At 33.1% G+C, this 20,366-nt stretch overlaps 2 protein-coding genes across 5 annotated transcripts; one reads left to right on the plus strand and one right to left on the minus strand.

Moving 5' to 3' along the window:
• Positions 1 to 2,933: 2,933 nt before the first annotated feature.
• LOC107023461 (inactive poly [ADP-ribose] polymerase RCD1-like) lies at positions 2,934 to 9,092 on the minus strand. 4 transcript variants are annotated; one of them, XM_015224159.2, is made up of 8 exons: positions 8,936 to 9,079; positions 7,852 to 7,971; positions 6,235 to 7,452; positions 5,620 to 5,861; positions 4,732 to 4,805; positions 3,849 to 4,013; positions 3,647 to 3,742; positions 2,934 to 3,263 (listed from the first exon to the last, which is right to left on the minus strand). In XM_015224159.2, the coding sequence occupies exons 3-8, from the start codon at positions 7,332 to 7,334 to the stop codon at positions 3,156 to 3,158; spliced, it is 1,785 nt and encodes a 594-aa protein (XP_015079645.1). In that variant the 5' UTR covers positions 7,335 to 7,452; positions 7,852 to 7,971; positions 8,936 to 9,079; the 3' UTR covers positions 2,934 to 3,155. The 4 variants fall into 4 exon arrangements, with proteins under 4 accessions (XP_015079645.1, XP_015079642.1, XP_015079644.1 ...); XM_015224156.2 differs by lacking the exon at positions 7,852 to 7,971 and having other exon boundaries at positions 8,936 to 9,092; XM_015224158.2 differs by lacking the exon at positions 8,936 to 9,079 and having other exon boundaries at positions 7,852 to 8,913.
• A 5,896-nt stretch (positions 9,093 to 14,988) lies between these two features.
• LOC107023357 (protein IWS1 homolog 1) lies at positions 14,989 to 20,137 on the plus strand. Its single transcript, XM_015224028.2, has 11 exons — positions 14,989 to 15,251; positions 15,927 to 16,458; positions 16,718 to 16,837; positions 17,049 to 17,269; positions 17,368 to 17,497; positions 17,602 to 17,664; positions 17,749 to 17,826; positions 18,346 to 18,437; positions 18,530 to 18,595; positions 18,710 to 18,863; positions 19,438 to 20,137. Exons 1-11 carry the CDS (start codon positions 15,232 to 15,234, stop codon positions 19,534 to 19,536), a joined length of 1,575 nt encoding a protein of 524 aa, XP_015079514.1. The 5' UTR covers positions 14,989 to 15,231; the 3' UTR covers positions 19,537 to 20,137.
• The last annotated feature ends 229 nt before the right edge of the window (positions 20,138 to 20,366 follow it).

Here is a 20,366-nt window from a genome sequence, read left to right on the forward strand (position 1 = left end):
TTTTTTGGTAACTGAAAATGTGAGCTACATGTGGTTATATAACCACCAAAACAGAACTAACCAAAACAGAAAACTTTAACTAACTTCCTGAATAGCTAACTAATTGAATTAACAGCTAATTAATTACATTAACAACTATGTGTAATGACTAATTTAACCTCAATAAAAACAAAAAAAATGAGTGTGGAATTTAATCTTTTAAGAATAAGATTTCACAAAAAAATGCATTAAATTATATTCTTCAAATATTTAGTCAAGCACTTACAGATTCCACATGCTTAACTTGGAAAAAGAGATGTTTAGAATAATTGACACCTGAACTAAACAAGATGCTATATACTCTATGATAGTTATAATTTTATTTAATAAAAGATCAATAATCACAGCTTATTTAGAAAGGAATCTTAAGAGCGACATATTTTCTTCTATTGCATATTTGACTAAATCTTAACTTATTAGTGCATAATTTTCTTTTAATGACTTTGTCATTTACTTTAGCAAAGAAATATGCTATTTATAGTTTTATATGCTAGTCACCTCTCTATATAAGGTGAATTTATAATTTTCTTTTTTGATCTTTATGATTTTATTGTCGCTTTACTCATTACACTTTTCAGAATTAGAATTTCAAAATGTAATATTTATTAAAACATAAATGATATTTAATTATATGTATGTTTAAGCTCTGTATTCAATTAAATATTGAATTCAACTAACCTCATAATTTGTTAGCATTCTACATCCGCCATTACGTTAATAATAATCATAAAACTAAATTAAAATAAGTACTTATACATCATATATGTTCATTTTGATTTAAAGTCCAATTTATATTATTTACACATTACTTCTAAAAAGAAATCTTTCTTCAAAATTCAAATCAAAGAAATATTGGTTTATTCTCTCTCATAATTCGTTGATCAAATTAATGATGCTCCTTTTAAATTAAACAAATATGTCTTGCTAAAAATATAAAGTAAACATACAATTTTAAATATAATAAAAGGAAAAAGAGTGAATAAATATTTGTTATATATAGTGCACAAAAAAGAACTCTCACTTAAATTGGAAAAAGATATTGTCCATTAATTCCTTAGAATTTTATTCTTTCAATGACTTAGCCAACTGGGAAAAATTCTCAAACCAGATAATTTTTAGAAATAGACCCTACAATTGGTACAAGAATAACAAAGAAAAATCATATCATTTTCAATATATTCCCTAATCTATTAAGACATTTTCCCATGAGAGAATGATACATATAACTATCCTTCCTTTACAAGCAAAAAAGATCAATATTCTTAAAGTAGACTTGACCATACTTGAATAAATAAATAACAAAATAAGAGAATTCATTAAGGTACGATTTGTTTTCAAACAAATGAAATTAAAGTTTTTTTTTTTTATTTTCTCCTTGGTGTTCCGAACCTATATTGAAACCCCGACTAAATTTGGATCGTGCACTGCAGAGCTCATTATTCAGGGCTCAAACCTAAGACCCCATGAAACAGTTTCGCCGCTATATTATATTTCATGTTAATAAATAAAAATAATGATTGACGCCTATTTTTATCTAACGTAGGTATAGGATCCTTTTAAATTATAAGACTAGCACAAAATGTCAAAAAGTTGAAAACATATTGAATCTTTCATGTAGAATTTAAATAAACAAGTGAACCTCTTCGAAATGCCATACATTTTTAATGACAAAGACTTGAAGAAAATTATGTTCAGATTTTTCGACAAGAACCCATTAACACTTTGCTTTTAATTATTCTTTATTCTTTTTATGACCCTAATAGTTTAATTCTTTTTCTTTTTTAAAGAAGAAATATGGTGAGACAGAATTATATTATTAACCGATAAATTCACTAATCAGAATAATAATGTACTACTAATGGGACTTATACCTAACCATTCAATATGATCCAATGGAATGGGAAAAGAAAAACAGCAGATCTCATTCGATACGAAGGAAAATATTTTTCACTTTTTTAGATTGATTTTGTCCTCCTCACCCGGAGCCATGAATTTGGCGATGAATGTAAAAGTTTTCTTATTAGTCGTGTTATAAATGTAGAACGTTAAATATACACTCATAAATAGCTAACATTTTGACCTATATACATCATACAATTTTTTAACAAAGCTTGTACACCAGATCACCCTTCGCCTAAGGTGGCTCCATCCATCCCCATCTCCACCACCCAACCTCTCGTAGTACTTGCTTATTAAACATAAAACATAAGTAAAAAAAATCACTTTCAAGATAATATTTTTCTTCGTAACGAACATGATAAAACCGACCTTTCTTCTACAATAGTAAGAGAGAATTATTGAACGACAATCCGAAGGGCATATTTATTGTGATCTATTAGTGGTTGAACTCTAGTCATTGTCCATAATTTTCTCATTTTTTTTTTCTGTAATCAAGAATAAAGAAATGACATTAGTAGTTATTGAGGTAGGGACATTTTTATACAACATGCAAGTCCAATTAATCAATGAAACTCACGGACAGAAACACTGATCCAAATTAGGAATAGTAGAAACTATCAACACCAACTTTGTAAATTGTAATATTACCCTCATCAACCTAGAACTGTGCCAAATATCCTTGGGTCATGGACAGCCTCACCTGGGAACACACCAATAATTTTACGATATCCAGCGATAAATCGATCAAGCTCATGCAAACTCACAAATATTGGAGACATGATCACCAAACAGTATAAGAGAAAAACGGAGAAACAAGAATGTTACACAAGGTGTGCAACATTCATACCAGTAGACAGCAGTAGTATAGAGTATAGACCAGAAGCTGATGCCGCCAGTTGGGTCATTCACTGTATTCCAGTTTTGATACAGTTAGAGAGAGATCTTACAAGACACACACACACACACATATATATGGACCAAAGGCAGAAAGAGGATGAAATATAAACTTCAAAAGACAAACTTTATAAGCATTCACTTCAAAGAGTAGCTGAAACTAAACTGTTTTTAACCAGTTCAAATAAAAGAAACTACTTCACGAATCCATATTCTAGGACAAAAGAACAGATGCTTTTACTATCACATTACAGTAGGAAAGGAAATCCAACCATCTAAACGATCTCACTACAACAGAGAGAAGGTGTTCCACATAAACACAGTTACTCGGTCTGTGGCTCTAGCGAATGGAATAGGGCAGTATTTCCTTTGAAGTCAGCACTTTGTGGCTCTTGCTTTGGCTGAACCATTTCAATGGGTTTTGATTGTATCTGCCAAAGAGAAACAAAACAAAGAAGTAAACAAACAATAAGATAAAATTTAAAAAAAGTAAAAGAAGGAACACTTCGGCTCATTTGACTTTGCAAAGAAGAAAAGATGATCTCGGCATAAACCAAGGTAACTGGATACCAATTTCATGCCCTTGTAAGTAACTCATGCAATATGTAATTAATTAATGCGGAGGGATAAAATAATAGAGTGAGAAAATGCATTTATTAGAATACCTAAAATAGTGCAAATACCCTTATATCCATTTTTACTTTAAAAAATAAATATAAGCCAGCTTATAAATATAAGGCAGCTCTTAATTTAGACAAGAAGTCACTTGACATGTAACTTCACAAATTCTCAAGATACAAGGCACAGGACATACCTTGCTCAGCAAACTTTTCGTTGTGGACTTCAACAGAGTATTGCCTACGATTGCAACCAACCGTTTCTCAAATTCATCCCTACATATCTTCTTGAACTATCAATGTCGGAGAAGAAACCATAAGAGAAGAAAATCATTAGAACAACAAGATGAAATACAAAATTCAGGTGTAAAATAAGAGGAAAAGATTCTGTATACAAACCCCAAGCAACTCATAACTTCTAGTAACATGGTTCATTTTCTCGGCATTTACTACATTGGAGATTGCATCAATCAACAAGGAGAATGGCACCCCACTGGACTTTGGAATCCTCGCAGCCTCTTCCAGGGCCAATTTAACCAGTGATATTTGAAAACGGGGACTTCCCTAAAGATGAAAATACAAAAACTGTCACCTAAAAAGATCTGCAGTTAATTGATGAACAGATACAATTCCAGCAAGGCTGCAAAACAGACATGTTTCTTGTAGGACATGTAAAACAGAAATGTTACTTGTGCGGCAGATGAAGAATACCGGTGTTAAAGCATGTGCAAGAGCAATTACTATGCCTTTTCAGTAGTGGATGCAGATTATTTGTTGGACCACAACCTTATACTAGTATACTTAACAATTGCAAACCCGTTAAATAATATCAAACAATCATCCAGAGAGTACTTTATCAAGTGCCTATGGCATCAATGATTTCCTAGATAACTAGCATGCATTTGAGGAAGTAACTCAACCATTGGTCAAGAAGATAAATCGACACAATAAATATAAGCGCAACAAACATGTCAAAGCATATAAAGTAACTTTCTGTTTTTTTGATGTTCACTCATTTTGCCAAAGAAACTCAAGACATGGCCTTTCGGAATTAGTGAACTTCATGTTCCTCTTCTTTGCCATTGTGCTTGATTTCTTTAAAAAATTTCAAAATCCTAAATTTATTTAAAAAATCGATTTTGTTGCATGTCCAACACTGTCTCTCACAACTCCCCCATCTTATAGTTCAATGAAGATCATATAATCAAATCCGCCCAACAACCTAAGTGTACAATATTGTAGCTAAACTTCCCAAGTCCTTCAGAAATGTATTTGTGGGTACCTGTTCCACATGGCCCCGAGGACAAGTATTGACACCTGAGACATCAATCCGACTATCATTTCCAACGCGAGGTCCTGTAAAAAGCGTGGTAGCGTTAATCCAAGTGCTGCATGATTTTTCAATGACAAATATTTAAAGTTTTCCGCAATTTTTAAAATGCTAAAAGTAAAAATAAAAGAGAAAATGCACAAAAGGAATCGCTCACATATCTAAAGAATCTGAAATCAGCAACAAACTTGCCACTTTCATTTATTTCACAGATCTAGAGAACATTGAGAATTTCACCGCATAATTCTTATATTCAAAGTTTTTCCAGAAAGCAAATGTCTCAAAGGAAATATACTATAATTGATCATAAATTGGAAAAATAAGAGTACAGTTTATAATATACCGTGTCTAAACCAAAATTGGTTCTCCTATTTCACTTCCCAGTCAAATGAATAATCCTTCACTAAGGCATAAATACTTCTTATTACTTTGATATGAAACAAATGTTGCTTGTATACTTTCGACACACTTACTAAATAACTAAATCTTATTTCCAAAAGACTAACTAACTTGAAATTCAATTTTAACTCCAAAAGTTCATTGAGAAGAATTTGGTTATGAGGAAAACTAGGGCTCAAAGTAGATTTAAGATACTGTACTTTTTTCTGGCATTTGACTTTCACAAAGATAAAAGTGAATATGATACTTCTGAAAAGTTAAATGAATAAGGGTGAAGTTTCCATTTCAAGGAAAGAAACATGAAAAGAGAGAGTAATGTGAAGCAGGCTCCATGGTTATAGACACTAACAACAGTTTCAAACAAAAATTGTTAAAGAGTTATAAGACCTATACGGATGGTGTCATCCTGATGCTTCAATATAGGAACAAAGTGGAGATTACCTTCAGCTCCTGGAGGAATTCTGAAGCTCACAACACACACTGGGTATATATGTGTGTTCAAATTCATATTCCAAACAACATAATGAGTAGGATTCTCGAGATCATCAACTCCACTATCATATTTTTCATCACTGGGATGCCATTGTTCAGATCCGCAGTGCAAAGGTTCCATATTACCCAAAATCACACGAGCAAAAACCATGTAATGTACGCCATTTTCATCAGCATCGCAATTAATAGCACTGGAAGAGGAAGACAGATAAAAAAAAAATGAAGGTTGATGTTAGATCCTCAAAGAAAACAATAACAGACATAAACAAGACAAAAGAGAGAGCTTTCTTTGTTAGACGTGTGGAGATTCACATTACGAATCATACAAGAATCCAAGTCACTCCTCTTCACTAAATAAAAAAGAAAACCTACAGCATTCTTTTCTTTAGGGCTTAGGTATTATTTTCCTCTTTTTCTTTTCCGAGGGGGGGAGCCATCAAATGATTAGGAAGTACCAAATCAGAAAAAGCTTTTAATCTGGTAACTGACCGCAGTTTGACCTTGTGGAAAATGCAATATATAGTCAGTTATGAATGATGTTCGATAAAGAGAATGTATTCAAACCTTTTGGAGGCACAATGGAGAGCACTAAGGTGAACACCAACTCCAAATTTAGGCCTATACTTAGATCCTCCAGGTGCAAGGCCGTACTTCATAATTGTAGATATCAAATCTTTAGAAGCGGCAAGCCATGCATATCGAACATTTGAGTTTCCACGATATTTTTGCGTTATTTCAACCTGCTTCTCAAAGAGTTCTAAGCGAGTTGTCAAATAATTACTAGAGCATTTGGTAATTTTGATCTCACACTTGTTAGGGATAACATTCATTCCCATAATAAACATATTTTTGACAGATTCTGCATTCACCAATTTCAGGCTAGCTACAAAGTCAGGAGACGGTGTTTCTTGGTTCTGTTTATTTTCTGCAACTTGTTCCATTTTTGCATCTGATTTTTTATAATCAGCAACTTCTTGACTGTCTTTAAGAGGACATACTTTATTCCTCTTGTAACCAATATTTGACTCTTCCAGATCTTCTTCCAAATTGCGATTATCCAGTCCATTTAAGTCAATGTCGACTTGCAACTTCATATCAGTTATCCTATCTGGCTCAGTTGTCATAAACTCTTCAGTTCTCTTTGACAGGGTTTCAAAATTCCCAAGCATTTCACTACTGATAAGATAAGACTCAGGGAAGAAACACCTACCTACTTCATCTATCCAGGCAATAGGTTTCTGTAAACCATTTATTACATCTATTTGAACCATATGTAGAATATCAAGAATTATATGAAAGTCACAAACTTTCACCTCAATAACAGTCTTTTTCGCCCGAAAATCTTCTTTAACTATAGGAATAATATCTTGAGGGAAGTCGGTCCATTCACCGTTCTGATAAAACAGTACACGTTGCGGCAGTCTGCTTCTCTTAAAGTTCAGGTAGTTCTTGTGTACAGATATCCTGAGATGTGATTGACTATTAGACTCGCAGTGAACGATCCTTTTCCTCTTCTCAAGCTTGCTATCACAGTTGGATTGAATTGATATTTTCTCACTGCTGGCTCTAAGCAGATGTGCCAAATTCTGAGAAGCCACTTTACTCTTTTCTCCAACCACAGTCCTACGACCACTATCTAAAAATCCAACCCCCTTTGGTTCCATTTTATCTACAGATATAACTATCTATTTACAAGTACCAAAAAAAGGCTAAATACTAATAGTAAAAACCATCTGTGATAAATTTCCGGGAAGCTACATCATATTGAAGAAAATGCAAAACCTAGCAAAGAAAAACAAATAGGAAGTCAATCAGTCAAAAAAGGAAACAATAACAGCATCTTCATGAATATATCAGTTGACTGCAACTTAAAGGGCTTTGTCCAGCTTTAATTTTTTTTAGAAAGCAGATACTCGACAAATTGAACAAAGGCATTCCATAGAAATATAGAAGTCCATACATACTACTAAAGCAACCGATGCCAAGTGACTTGAATAGCTTATTGGTCTAAGTTTCTAACACAAACGTATACTTGACCACAGGAAAGGTGAGAAGATAAAACATTGAAATGCATCCAACTGAAGTCACAAACCATTTACCATTTTTGAAAAGAAAGATATATTATATCCTAAGCGGAGAAAGAAAGTGTGTGCAGAACATAGGTTAGTTTGAGATACTAACCACCTTCTGCACTGCACGGCGATTGCTGTACAAGTCAATTTTCTCCATAAAGTCGGTGTCAAGTCAATTCTTACCTTTTGCACAATGCTAAACTAACAGATATAATCTAATTGGCTTCCTCTGAAATGTAAATTTTGTCAGTTTCCAAATCAAAAGCAAATGCACAATTCATAAATAAATGTCTGAATTCAAACTTCTGCACTACAATGCAATACATAATTGGAAAAGAAACAACAATTTTTTTTTAAAAAAAAAAGAGAGGTCAATGTCCTCCTCCATCAGTATTCTCCTAAATATATTGATCCCAAGTCATAGTCCACCATTTCTCTTCTCAAAGAGAGAAGATTTTTCTCTATCCCAATCCATCCATCCCTTCGTCCCATCATATTATTCTAATGCGAAAGACATCCTTGCTTAGAACTCTCCTATGCATACACACTCCCCTCCCTCTCTCCCATTTTACCTGTCGTTTAACTCAAAAAAATTGTCCCAAAATAATTGTAACTTAAAAAATTCATAAGTAAAGTTGGCAATTGTTTCCAACTATAAGCCTTTAACATTAAAGAAGTAGTAGTTCTTTTTAATACTGCTTAATCCTCAAAAAACATTTGAAAAATACTTCCTAGGGTTTGAACTCATTCCCATTTCAAAACTACTTCAAAAAAAATTTCACGAATTTAAATTATTAAAAAAATGTAGGTTATGAAAAGATTTTCCACAGATAAACCACCTACTATTCAATTTTTTAACTTTGATTAATACTTTCTCTACCAAACCCTAACTTTCAAATCACTAGCATAATAAAAAAATCAAATTCAACATCTTAAAATGCTCTCAGTCTAATAACACCACCATATAGAAAAAGCAAAAAAAGGTACCACCCAAATAGGAAATCAGTCATAAACAAGCAACTAAACTCAATTAAATCGCAAAATTAATCCCAGAAAAAACTAAAATGCAAGCAAATACTCGCAGAAAATCAAATTCAGCTCACAACATTTCCAGAATAAAGCAAATCGAAACAGATAAATTCAGATCCCTAAACTTTTACAAGAAAAAAACATGAACAACAAGGGATTCTTACCACGATAATAGATATCCTTCATTGATTAAAAAAAAATTATCAAAGCGCAGAGCGGAGAAAACAAAGCAAAGCAAAGCAGATTAGCAGATGATATCAGTGAAAAAATAAAAAAAAATTTGTTCAATTTTTTTGTAAAATTCATTTATATATATATATATATATATATATTTATACAATGGTTTTTGAGAAATTCAACTAGTAGTATACAACATTAATTACTGGATTACCAAAATTTTATGATTTTGTATAACTTAGAATGTTTTGGATTTTATAGCTTGCTTAGGCGCAAAGAAAAAGAGGAAAAAGACAACGACACATAAAAAATAAAATAAATAAATAAAACTACTTGCCCCTTTTTTGTTTTATTATCTAAAATGGAGAATATATTATTTTTTTCCTTTAATAAATTTAAAAAGTCATAATATATTAATCTGACCTTTAATTTGACTTCAAGTTATATTTATATCCTTCAACTTTGGGTATACACAAATAAACACTTAAACTTGTATAAAGTTGCACAAATAGACACATATGTCCTACATGTCATTTTTGTCCTACGTGGTGTCCTATGTGTATTGTGTCACGTAGGACTCACGTGTCTACTTGTTCAAGTTTAAATGTCTACTTATCTCAAAATTGAAGGACATAAATGTGAAATGAGGTCAAGTTAAAGCGTACATTTATGTATTATGCCATTAAAATTATGTAAATTACTATATTTAAACAATAGAAATTTTTGTGTTATTTGTTGGATTGAGAAAAGTAAAAAAAAAATCCTAACTTGGAAGTACAAAACTAGTGAAAAGTGAATTAATTTTATTATATGAAACACTTTATTTTGAGAAATAATTTTTTTTTTTATTAGTTTTGTTAACACCAATATTATTGGTAGAGTAAAAATTGTTACTATAACAATAAATTCATACACATAAGGAGAAAACACAATATTAATATAGGATAAATGACAGAAATCTTATATTTAAGTTCTCTTATTACCATTACTTCTTATAAGTTTTACGAATTTCCAAAATTCTTCATTTTCACGCTCAAGATTAATGTATCAGCGTATCAAATTAATGTATCTCGCGCATCAGAGTAATGTATCTCGCGCATCAGATTAGTGTATCGTGTATAAAATGTACACCAGATTAGTGAATCATGTATAAAATGTAATGTATCTTATTAAACGATTAATGTATCTCGTGCGTCAAATTAATGTATCAGCGCTTATATTATTGTATCAGTTTGAGAGATTTTTGTAATTATAAACTTATAAGGGACAAATGGTAATCTTACCTTAAAGGTATGTGAGTCTTGTCCTTTGCCCATTCATATATTATGAGATCATATTGAGCACTCGTAATCATCAATACTAATTGTATTAAAATTTGTTATAATTTTGTAAATTCATATACTAAGGCTTTAGAGAAAAAAAAGTCTGGAGCACATTGTGTGGATGAGATTGAAGCCGCTAATTTCAATTGTCATATATGAGGAAATTCAACTTGAGATTAACGATTCAATAATCAAGTTCAATGGAAAAAAATGAACCATATGATGACTCATTAGAAATGCAAATATTAATTTTTATTCTCTCCTTATTACGTAAGTGCATCTATCTTGTAATGATTTGTTTAGGTTAAATATACGAACTTTTAATGAATTTTTTTTTTTTGTATAAATGAAGTTTTAATCCTCTCACTTGGTGAATCCTATCAATTTTCTGACGTTTGTATCTCTTTACTTTACCAATTATAACAAAATGTCATTAGTTATTAGTAACTTTTGTAATCTTTAACTCATGTTCATTCACTTATATATTATTTTACATATGACTGCTTATTGGAATAGATTAGACATATAATTTTGCTTATAATTTGATTATCAATTATTAATTTTCAAATATACTAATCTGCTAGCTAATTGATTAGCTTGGTTTGGTAATGGAATAGCAATAATCATATTAGCAATCAACTTGAGTCCTGGCTAATTGAGTAGCCCAAATTCCTAAATAGAGAGCAAAATTGAACAAGAGTAGTCGAAAATTACTATTACTTTTTAGGGTTAGTAGTTATAGTAGTATATAATAATAAATACAACAAGAAAATTAAATGTGCTTTGAGTTCTCAATTTAGAATATATTATGGAAAAATATTAGACAAGGCTTTAACCTTTAGGGTTAATATTAGGGAAAATTGTATATAATAGCAAACTAATAACCTAAAATAAATGAAATAGCGAGGGTTTGATTTAATTGTGCTCCATAGCAAACGTTAGCTAAAATTTGCCAGCGTCTCTCTCCCAGAAATCTCGCTCGCCACTCTCCATTCTCGCTCGCCTCTCTCGCTTTATACACAGAAGTGTATAATTCTGTTTCTGTTTTGTATAAAGCGAGAGAAAATTGTATATATACATGAAAAAATATATATCTTCGTGTTATACACTTAATTATACAATTTATAAACATTTTACTTCAAATATTGCAGAGAAAAAGGTCAACGAATTATACAATTGCAAATTATACAATTGTAGTGAAATACAATTTTCTCTAGCTTTATACAACAGAAGTGTATATATTGTGTTTCTGTTTTTGTATAAAGCGAGAGAAAAACATATATCTTCTTGCTATACACTTAATGTTGCAGCGAAATAGGCAGTGAATTATACAATTGTGCATTATACAATTGCAGTGAAATAGGATAGCGAATTATACAATTGCAGCGAAAAAGGCCAGCGAATTATACAATTCAGGCCAGCGAATTATACACTTGTATATGTATAGCGAATTATACAGTTTTATGTTTGCTAGGGAGCACAATCATGCAAAGTTTGCTATAACATACAAATATGAATTTTTTGTTTGCTATATGTGAAAGTTATCCTTAATATTATACGTTCTTTATTACTTTACATATCTAGAATAAAAGTGTGAAAACTCTTAACGACTTAATTATTTAATAAATAAGAAAATTGAATACTTCATTCTCGTATCAATTAGTTGTTTTATGAAATTTTACTTTATTCACATTTGTTTATTTGATGTTAACCCAATATCAATAACCCAGTGATCTAATTTTATGCTGGCTTATTAATAATTTAATTTTGAACACCCCTACTCCATGCCATCTTCCATGACCTTCAACTTGCGAGACAAAAAATCTAACCTCTTTAGAGCTAAATACAAATTCTACTAGTGTTATTTTGATGTTATTTAAAAGTCATTTTCCTTATGCTAACATAATCTTTGAATGCAAATCATTGATGAAGCAGCTAGGAATCTCAACCCTGGTGTATGTGTACAAGGAGCAGAATATGGTAGTGGATGTGCTAGCTAAAAAGGGCCTCCATTGTGTGTCAAACAAGCATTACAAGTAGACATCGATAAAACTTTATTTTTCTAGAAACATTACATCTTGCAAAACTTCAACTCAATGTCATATCATAATCAAACAGGGCCCATCCAATTTTGTATTCTTAATTAATAAAAAAGAAACACGTGCAAGTAATATACTTATCTCATTTACTACGTCACTTCCTATTCATTGTAAGAAGAATTTTTTATCTATACATGGTAAGGCTCTTACACTGTTTTGTAGACGAGAAAATATAGAGCAAGTAAATATAAGAAGCATTATTGTGTTGAAGCTGATGTAGCGATATATATATATATATATGTATATATATATATATATATATATATACATACATATATATATACATACATATATATATACATACATATATATATATACATACATATATATATATACACATACAAATATACATAATATGAATTGGTACAAAAATATCCTTCTTCTACCTTTTGAATCTAAAATATCCTTGACGTCAACCTTTGGCCTATATTTTGCTCTTATCTTTAATAGCCTAATTTTTTTAGTGATGTGTCACTATCCTATTAGCTATTCTAAAAATTAATTAAACTAATCAAAAAATAATATACCCATTCAATAGCCCACCCGTAAACTTACTCAAATACTCAAACTGCAGTAATTTTGTCAAAGATGTTATGTTCTTTGATTCGAGACACGAAGTGTCAGGGACTGCTAGGGATTGCTAATGTCTGAGTTGCTTTAATCTCTAAAGTTATGGTACTGCCAGTTTTGCCTGCGTTCCTTTATCTATCACTCTTAGATTGATTTAAGTTATATATGATTGAGGAGTAGAACACATGAAAAGTTGATTGATGTTATTAGATGTGGATATACACCTCTAATTACAAGCTCTCAATTTTTAAAAAGGAACAATTTAGAAGTCTTATATGTTGGTTTGATAATTTTGGAAGTCTCATTTGTTTGTCTGACTTAGAGATGCCAATTTGAAGATGGTAATGGAGATTACTTGAAGATGCTGCTTCATTTTCTTTCTATTTATTTTTGAAAGTAATCTACCAATGTTTCTATTGATTTTACTTCCCAAGGTGTGGTCTGAGTTCTTTTAATGGATACTTTACAACTACAATATAACCTTCTATCTAATTCGTGTCCCTCATAATTTTCTATTTAAGGTCATGTCCTCAATAAGTTTAGATTTCATAGGCAGAAAGAGCATTATCATATTTACCTAAAACTTGCTCCCTCGTGTAGATAATTTTGCTCAAGTATCTTCTATTGTTTTGGAGTTAAAATCCTGTTGATCACGATCAGGAGCTTTGGTGAATTGATCTTTGGGGATAAAAACAGAGATGATATTTGGCCGGAAAGTTAGAGTATTTAGGTAAGTTTACGGGTGGACTATTGGGTGGGTATATGATTTTTTAATTAGTTTAATAAATTTTTAGGATAACCAATAGGATAGTGACACATCATTTATGAATTTAGGCGGTTAAAGATAAAAGTATAATAGAGCCCAAAGGTTGACGTCAAGGGCATTTTAGGCCTGAAAGGTAGAATAAGGATATTTTTGTATCAATTTGCAAAGTTGAAGGGTATATTTTAGGCCCTTTTCCGTATATATATATATATATATATATATATATATATCACATTCTACATCAAAAATGATCATTAGCGGTAATTAATTCTTAATTGCCGCTAAATATGTTTTGTTAACGACAGTTAGCATTCTTTGTATTTGTCCCTAAAACCTTTAGCGACATTAATTTTTAATGACACTTAGCTAATGGTGATAAAAACTTTAGCACTCTTTATTAATGTTAATATTTTACCGCTAAAAGTTATTTTTAGTCGTAGTAATGGTGCACACCACACAACATATATACATAACAACAAACATACATAATAGCAGTTCTCACTTGTTGTTCTCAGATATGCAGATTGCAATTACTGCTTTGGAGTTCACGGGTAGTTTTCCTCTGTCCCTATTTAGTTGTACACTTTAGAAAAGACACATATTAAGATAACAATAATTAACATAGTAAAGTTACAATCTTACCCTTATTAAATATGGTTTCAAAGAGGAAGAATTAAAACTTAAAATTTTTTAAAAAGTTTAAATGAGGGTATAATAGGGAAATTTTTTTTGTCCTTTTTTGATTTGTCAAAATGGACAAGTAAATAGGAACATCTAAAAGAGGAAATATGGACAAGTAAATAGGGACATAGGGTTACTAAATAGGGTGAAAAAGGAATTGATGTTGGACGACTGTTGAATTTTGGAATAAATTACGTATATGAGCTTGGTGTTTTGGGCTCAAATATGATTTTTTTTTTAAAAAAATCTTTTAAATAAGAGTTCAATTTTTAGTATATTAAAGAAAGGTAACTCTTAAAATCGAACACCAAATCAAAGAATAGAACTTTTTAGAAAAGAAAATCAAAATTCAAACCAAAGAAGCAGAAAATTGAATAAGTTCATTTCGATTCGATATTCAAAGTAGATCAATAGGATAATAATGAACCAATCTAAATAGATGATTTGTCATGAAAATAATCTTTTCTATTATTTCAATTTCTAAGATAAAATAAATTAAATTTTTATGACCAAATATATGTATAGGAAAAAGTGAGATTTGTTTATGTTAAAATTACCCTAAATACTTGAGTAATTTTCCGAAATAGAAAGGAGGCAAAGCAACAAGTGTAGGCATATATGTTCACAATAAATAAGGCAATCACAACTGAAGTTTAGAATTTTGACCGTGTTGATTGCTGCCTTCACAAGTAGAGTAAACAAAGTCCGAAAACCTCCATCGTTTCATAGCCTATAGAATTTGATTGAGCTACCCCTACTTCACAAATCATCTATATATATAATCTACTTTTCCAGATATACCCATCTAACCATCTTTTTCTCTCTGCGCCGTTGTAGCGTTCAAGATGAGTTACAACAACGATCCGTAAGTTTTTGCTTTTATTTTCCGCGAGAAGTTAAAGGGTTACGTTTCGATTGTTTTGATTTTGATTTAATGTTTGTAGTTGTGTTGTTTTTGGTGGATTTGGGTGTTTTTTTGGATGACCCTTTTGGTGATGAGATGAATTGGAGTTTCTGATGATGAAATTGATCGGGATTTTGGGGATTTTTGGTTGGTTTGGGTTGTTTTTGGATGACCCATTTTTGTAATAAGTCGAGTTTGGTTTTGTGGTTGATGAATTGATCTAGATTTGTGTTGTTTATTTCTCGATAGGTTGTTTTCTGGATGACCCGTTTCGATGATGAGTTGAATTAGGGTTCTGATGACGATTTGATCAGAAAGTTTGTGGCTTTTTGTGTTGCTTTTGTGTCGATTTTGGATGACACCTTTTGGTGTGTTGAGTTGAATTAGGGTTTCCAATAATGAATTCGTTGAGATTTCTTGTGGATCTTTTTTTTTTTGGGCGTCTGCTCCTTTCTTTTGATCCATTTTGAACAACAGCAAAAGTTATGGTTACTAATGAAGATTTTGTCTAGAATTTTTTTGTATATTCCGTGATTTTCTGTGGGTCTGTGTTGTTTGGGATTTTGATCCTTTTTTGGGGATGAGCTGAAATAGGATTTCAGATGGTGTATTGATTGGGGTTTTTTCATCTTCCAGGTACATAGATGAGGATGGAGAGGCATTGGTGGATTTTGATGAGGATGTCCGATCAGATAACGAGCAACAGGAACAATTCCTTGGTGACAATCTGGACGATGATGATGATGCATGGAATCAGAGACAGCGAGAGCGGTCACCGACCCCGGTATATGATGATCTTAACAAGTCTAAGCCCAGGAAGCGGTTAATTAAGAAATCTTCGGCTAGAGAAAACACTCCGGATATTGGGCTAGGAGATGAGGAGGATGCTTATGGTGGTGCTGCTGATGATGACATGACTGGCAATATGCGTGATGAGTTTGACGGCGGTGGTCCTTCATCTTCCTCTGCTGGTGGTGGAAAGAGGAAGAGGTTTGGCATGGAGTTTAGTGAAGAGAAGAGGAAGGAGAAGAAGGGGAGAGAGAAAGTAGAGAAGAAATTTAAGTTGAGGAAAAATGGGGGTTACTCGGGAGGAAGCAGGTTAAAGGACCAGGAGGGGGATCGGGAGATGAAGGAGATGTGGGATACCATTGCTGGTGGTGACTCTGAGGTTTGGCCAATTATCTCTGTTGTTATCATGTTTCAAATAGTTCTGTAATTCTTCACGTATCACAAGAAACTCTTTTTCTTTTCCTTCTTTGGGATACTGACTTGAATATGAGTTACTGAAATTTCCTTGTCAGGAAAAGCAAGTGTTACTAATGATGTTAGTTTAGTCTGTAGGAGCTAATAGAGTTGAGTGGATATCCAAATTGAAGGCAGTTTGTTTTTAATGACATGTTTGTGATGGTCTTCGTTTTCAAATGTAGGATGACCAAGAAGGTCCAAAGAATGCCGATGATGATAACTTCATTGATGATAGTGGTGTAGATCCAGCTGACAGGTATGGAAGCGACAATGAACCACTGTCTCCCAGCAATGCTCCGCAGGTAGAATTTTGGATACTTGTAGTTCCTTCCTGCTATATTTGCTTATCATCATTTCCCAACATTGCGGATGCTTTATGCATGGTGTTTAGTAAAAATCTATAGAAGAGTGCTGATTTTGAAGCTTTCTTGCTTTTATCTGGAATACCTTCGGCGCTTGTGAAGCCAATTGGTGGTATGGATGGTATATTTATTCTAATTTTATTCTTTTCAGGCTGAAGAAGGGGAAGAGGATGACGAAATCAAGCAGCTCTTCAAGGGAGGCAAGAAGAAAAAGAAAACTGAAAAGAGTGCAGCAGAAATTGCATTGCTAGTAGAGAATGTTATGGCTGAGTTGGAAGTTGTTGCCGAGGAGGATGCCGAATTGAATAGACATTCCAAACCTGCTATAAATAAACTAAAAAAACTCCCTCTTCTCATAGATGTCCTGTCTAAGTGAGTGAGCTTGTCATTTATTTTCATGGCAGTAACTGAATTTTCTTTTTGGAGGCTAATAGATGTACATTGACACTTCCCAATTTCTCAATTTGTAGGAAGCAACTTCAGCAAGAATTTTTAGATCATGGAGTGTTGACTCTTTTGAGGACTTGGCTTGAACCCCTTCCAGATGGGAGCCTGCCCAACATAAACATTCGTGCTGCGATCCTAAAGATCCTTACTGATGTATGACCATGCTTTCTAGATTCGACTTAGTTGTTTATCTGTTTGCAACTTTGTATTTTGTGTCATCTGACTTGACACTTCTATGTTTCGTGATGATCCTGTAGTATCCAATTGATCTTGAGCAGTATGATAGAAGAGAGATGTTGAAAAAGAGTGGTCTTGGAAAGGTACCTTTCACGTAGAACTAGTAGCATAATAGCTTCCAAGATGGAGGTACATGGGGGAGACTTATTGTTACTTACTTGATGTAGGTTATTATGTTCCTCTCGAAATCAGATGAGGAGACTACATCTAACAGGAAACTTGCCAAGGATTTGGTTGACAAATGGGTAAGTTGGATTTAACTATTTATTAATTTCTTCTTTCCCTTTGTGAAAGGAATTATAAAAGGAGGGATTCTCTGTTGGAGGCCTGGGGCTTAGCTTTCTCTATGTCTTGGAGTGTGAATGATCTTTTGTCCGCTATATTGCTGAGTTGGTTTTCAAGTTCATTACAGTATCTTGAGAATATATTAGGCAAACATCTTTCCAGCTTTAGCTTATTTTGTCATTCAGCTATATACTCTTCTGTTTTTCTGGGGAGGTGGGAGACTGCAACTCATGCTGTCTAGGTAACTATGTATTTGGTATTTCGATATAAAATGGGGTTATAGGATTTTATTTCTTTTTGGATAGGTCCTATCTTTTTAATAGAATTATCCTTATATATGTATATTTACAATAGGGCATCTTACTACTGGCAAATTTTTCACCGAAGAACATAAAACATTATCATCTGTATTTGGTTATTGCACAGAATAGATGCTTATCAATGTGAAAAAGCTGACATTTGATTGTTTTTTTATTCAGAGTCGACCAATATTCAACAAGAGTACACGGTTTGAAGACATGAGAAATCTAGAGGATGAGAGAGCTGCTCAATACAGGCGGCCCTTGAAAAAGTATTGATTATTTTCAGTACTTCTACTGGTCCTCGTACCAGTTGTAGTCTGAATATTTACCATCCATAACTATATTTTCTATATTGTCACAGACCCATGAATAAAGCATCAGGAATGGAATCCAGAGACGATGACCTTGACTTGGCTGGATATTCACAGTAAGATGTTCTGACTTCGCACCTTTTGATCCAAGTATCTTTGGATTGGGTGCTGTGAGTTGTCTGCTGCATCCTTATTTTTTCTCGTGGCTTAATATGCTTGCAAATTCGCAGAGGGCAAAAATCTGGTCAGTCATCTGGTAGGCAACTTACATCAAGGCCTGAAGCAATGTCAATGGATTTTGTGGTGCGTCCACAGTCTAAGATTGATCCTGACGAAGTTAGGGCCAGGGCTAGAGCAATGGTTCAAGACCAGCGCCGAATGAAGGTGCGTACGTCTTGCTAACTAAATTTGAATTTATATTATTTTCTTCATTTCACTCTCCTCCATCTCTTAGTTTCTTTCCACCAAAGATAAATAAGAATAAAAAGGATCTTGATGCCTTATTAATGAAGCTTCTTAATTTTTAAAAAAAGGAACAGAAGGGGGATGCTTTTTAGAACAAGACTCCTGATATCCTTATCAGAGGAGCCAGTAATAGCTTTTTGCCTATAAAATGAAGTGCTCAATTTGGTGCTCGTCTTGGAATCCCTCCTAACTTAGATACTCCTGTGAAATTCTTTAATTCGGGGGAAATGATGTAAATTATAATGCTGGAGTCTCTCCTAGTTGTGGTTTCAGTGAATAGATCTTGTTGTGCGTGGGACATGAGATTAATCATCCTCTGGTATTCTTAGTTTCAGTGAGTGGGTTTTATGGCGTGAGATGGCCCTATATTTTTCTCCTACTGAGTACTAATTTTATCTCTGGAGTTTGATCTTGTTACGATGTTAGTGCCTTTGCTGCTATGTATTACGAATGATTCTGATCTAACACTGAAATATTGGTATGCTCATTGCAGATGAATAAGAAACTGCAGCAGTTAAAAGCTCCCAAAAAGAAGAAACTCCAAGCCACAAAACTCAGTGTGGAGGGTCGTGGCATGGTGAAGTACCTCTAGGCTGTGTTTATTGTGCTTGCCCTTGTTAGGGTAAATAGCCTGTTGGCTCTGCTACACAATAGTTCCATGCACTGGAGGATGGGTGTTCTTGTGAGCTTAGTATCTGGGCAGTGGCTAATCAAAGTGCCTTGTGAATGTGGGACATGGTCCTCATCATTTTTTGAAACTAGTTTGAGGGCTTCTAGTATGTTATTTCTGATGATCAGTCGTCATTGATTAAATGGTGCCGCATGTTATCTACTTGTATTATTCCTTCCTCAGCAGCTTTCTGAGGATGGCTTCTTCCTTATAATATGGTGGTGCGTCATCTGATACCCGTTAATTTTGGTTCCCTAGTTCACTAATAAGTTTCCAAGTCATTGGTGTAATGGAAGTCATGGCTGTTGCTATGGGTGATGCGCAACTTGGAATACTATATTATTGCCGTTTGGCATGTATTATGCTGTTTTCCTGAATCTCTTTAGCTAGGTTTTCTATCCTTTCATTTGCTTGTTAGTATTAGCTTGTGAGTTGAGACAGATCTTATCCTTCTCCAGAAGGCAAATTGTACTTTCTCCTGTTTTAGACCTAACAAAGTATTTCTCAAAATGCTCATTTAGTACTATTGTTGTTATTCCTCCAAATTTGCCGACTGAGTGGTGTGGGTTTGGGATTCTTACCTCTAAAAATGGCGGTATTGTCAAGCGCTGGAAATGGAGAATCTTTTGGCAGGAAGCACTTTACCTTTTTCAATGGGCTTGCCTCGTCATTTGACGACTCGGTGCGTGGATGTTACGAGTCCATTGACATAGGGTTGGGCCTATTTTGTAATTTGGAGGGTGGGGGGGGGG

This window comes from Solanum pennellii, chromosome 6, assembly GCF_001406875.1.
Source record: "Solanum pennellii chromosome 6, SPENNV200".
Classification (NCBI taxonomy): domain Eukaryota; kingdom Viridiplantae; phylum Streptophyta; class Magnoliopsida; order Solanales; family Solanaceae; genus Solanum; species Solanum pennellii.

What these genes read in the sequence shown, in the direction of transcription:
- LOC107023357 (XM_015224028.2), top strand. Translation starts at nt 15,232, where the DNA reads ATGAGTTACAACAACGATCC. An exon ending in TACAGGCGGCCCTTGAAAAA is followed by an intron (nt 18,438 to 18,529) that starts GTATTGATTATT and finishes ATATTGTCACAG; the next exon opens with ACCCATGAATAAAGCATCAG. An exon ending in GACTTGGCTGGATATTCACA is followed by an intron (nt 18,596 to 18,709) that starts GTAAGATGTTCT and finishes GCAAATTCGCAG; the next exon opens with AGGGCAAAAATCTGGTCAGT.
- LOC107023461 (XM_015224156.2), bottom strand. Translation starts at nt 7,334, where the DNA reads ATGGAACCAAAGGGGGTTGGATTTTTAGATAGTGGTCGTAGGACTGTG. An exon ending in CTCCATTGTGCCTCCAAAAG is followed by an intron (nt 5,862 to 6,234) that starts GTTTGAATACAT and finishes TTCCTCTTCCAG; the next exon opens with TGCTATTAATTGCGATGCTG. An exon ending in CGAAAAGTTTGCTGAGCAAG is followed by an intron (nt 3,264 to 3,646) that starts GTATGTCCTGTG and finishes TCTCTTTGGCAG; the next exon opens with ATACAATCAAAACCCATTGA.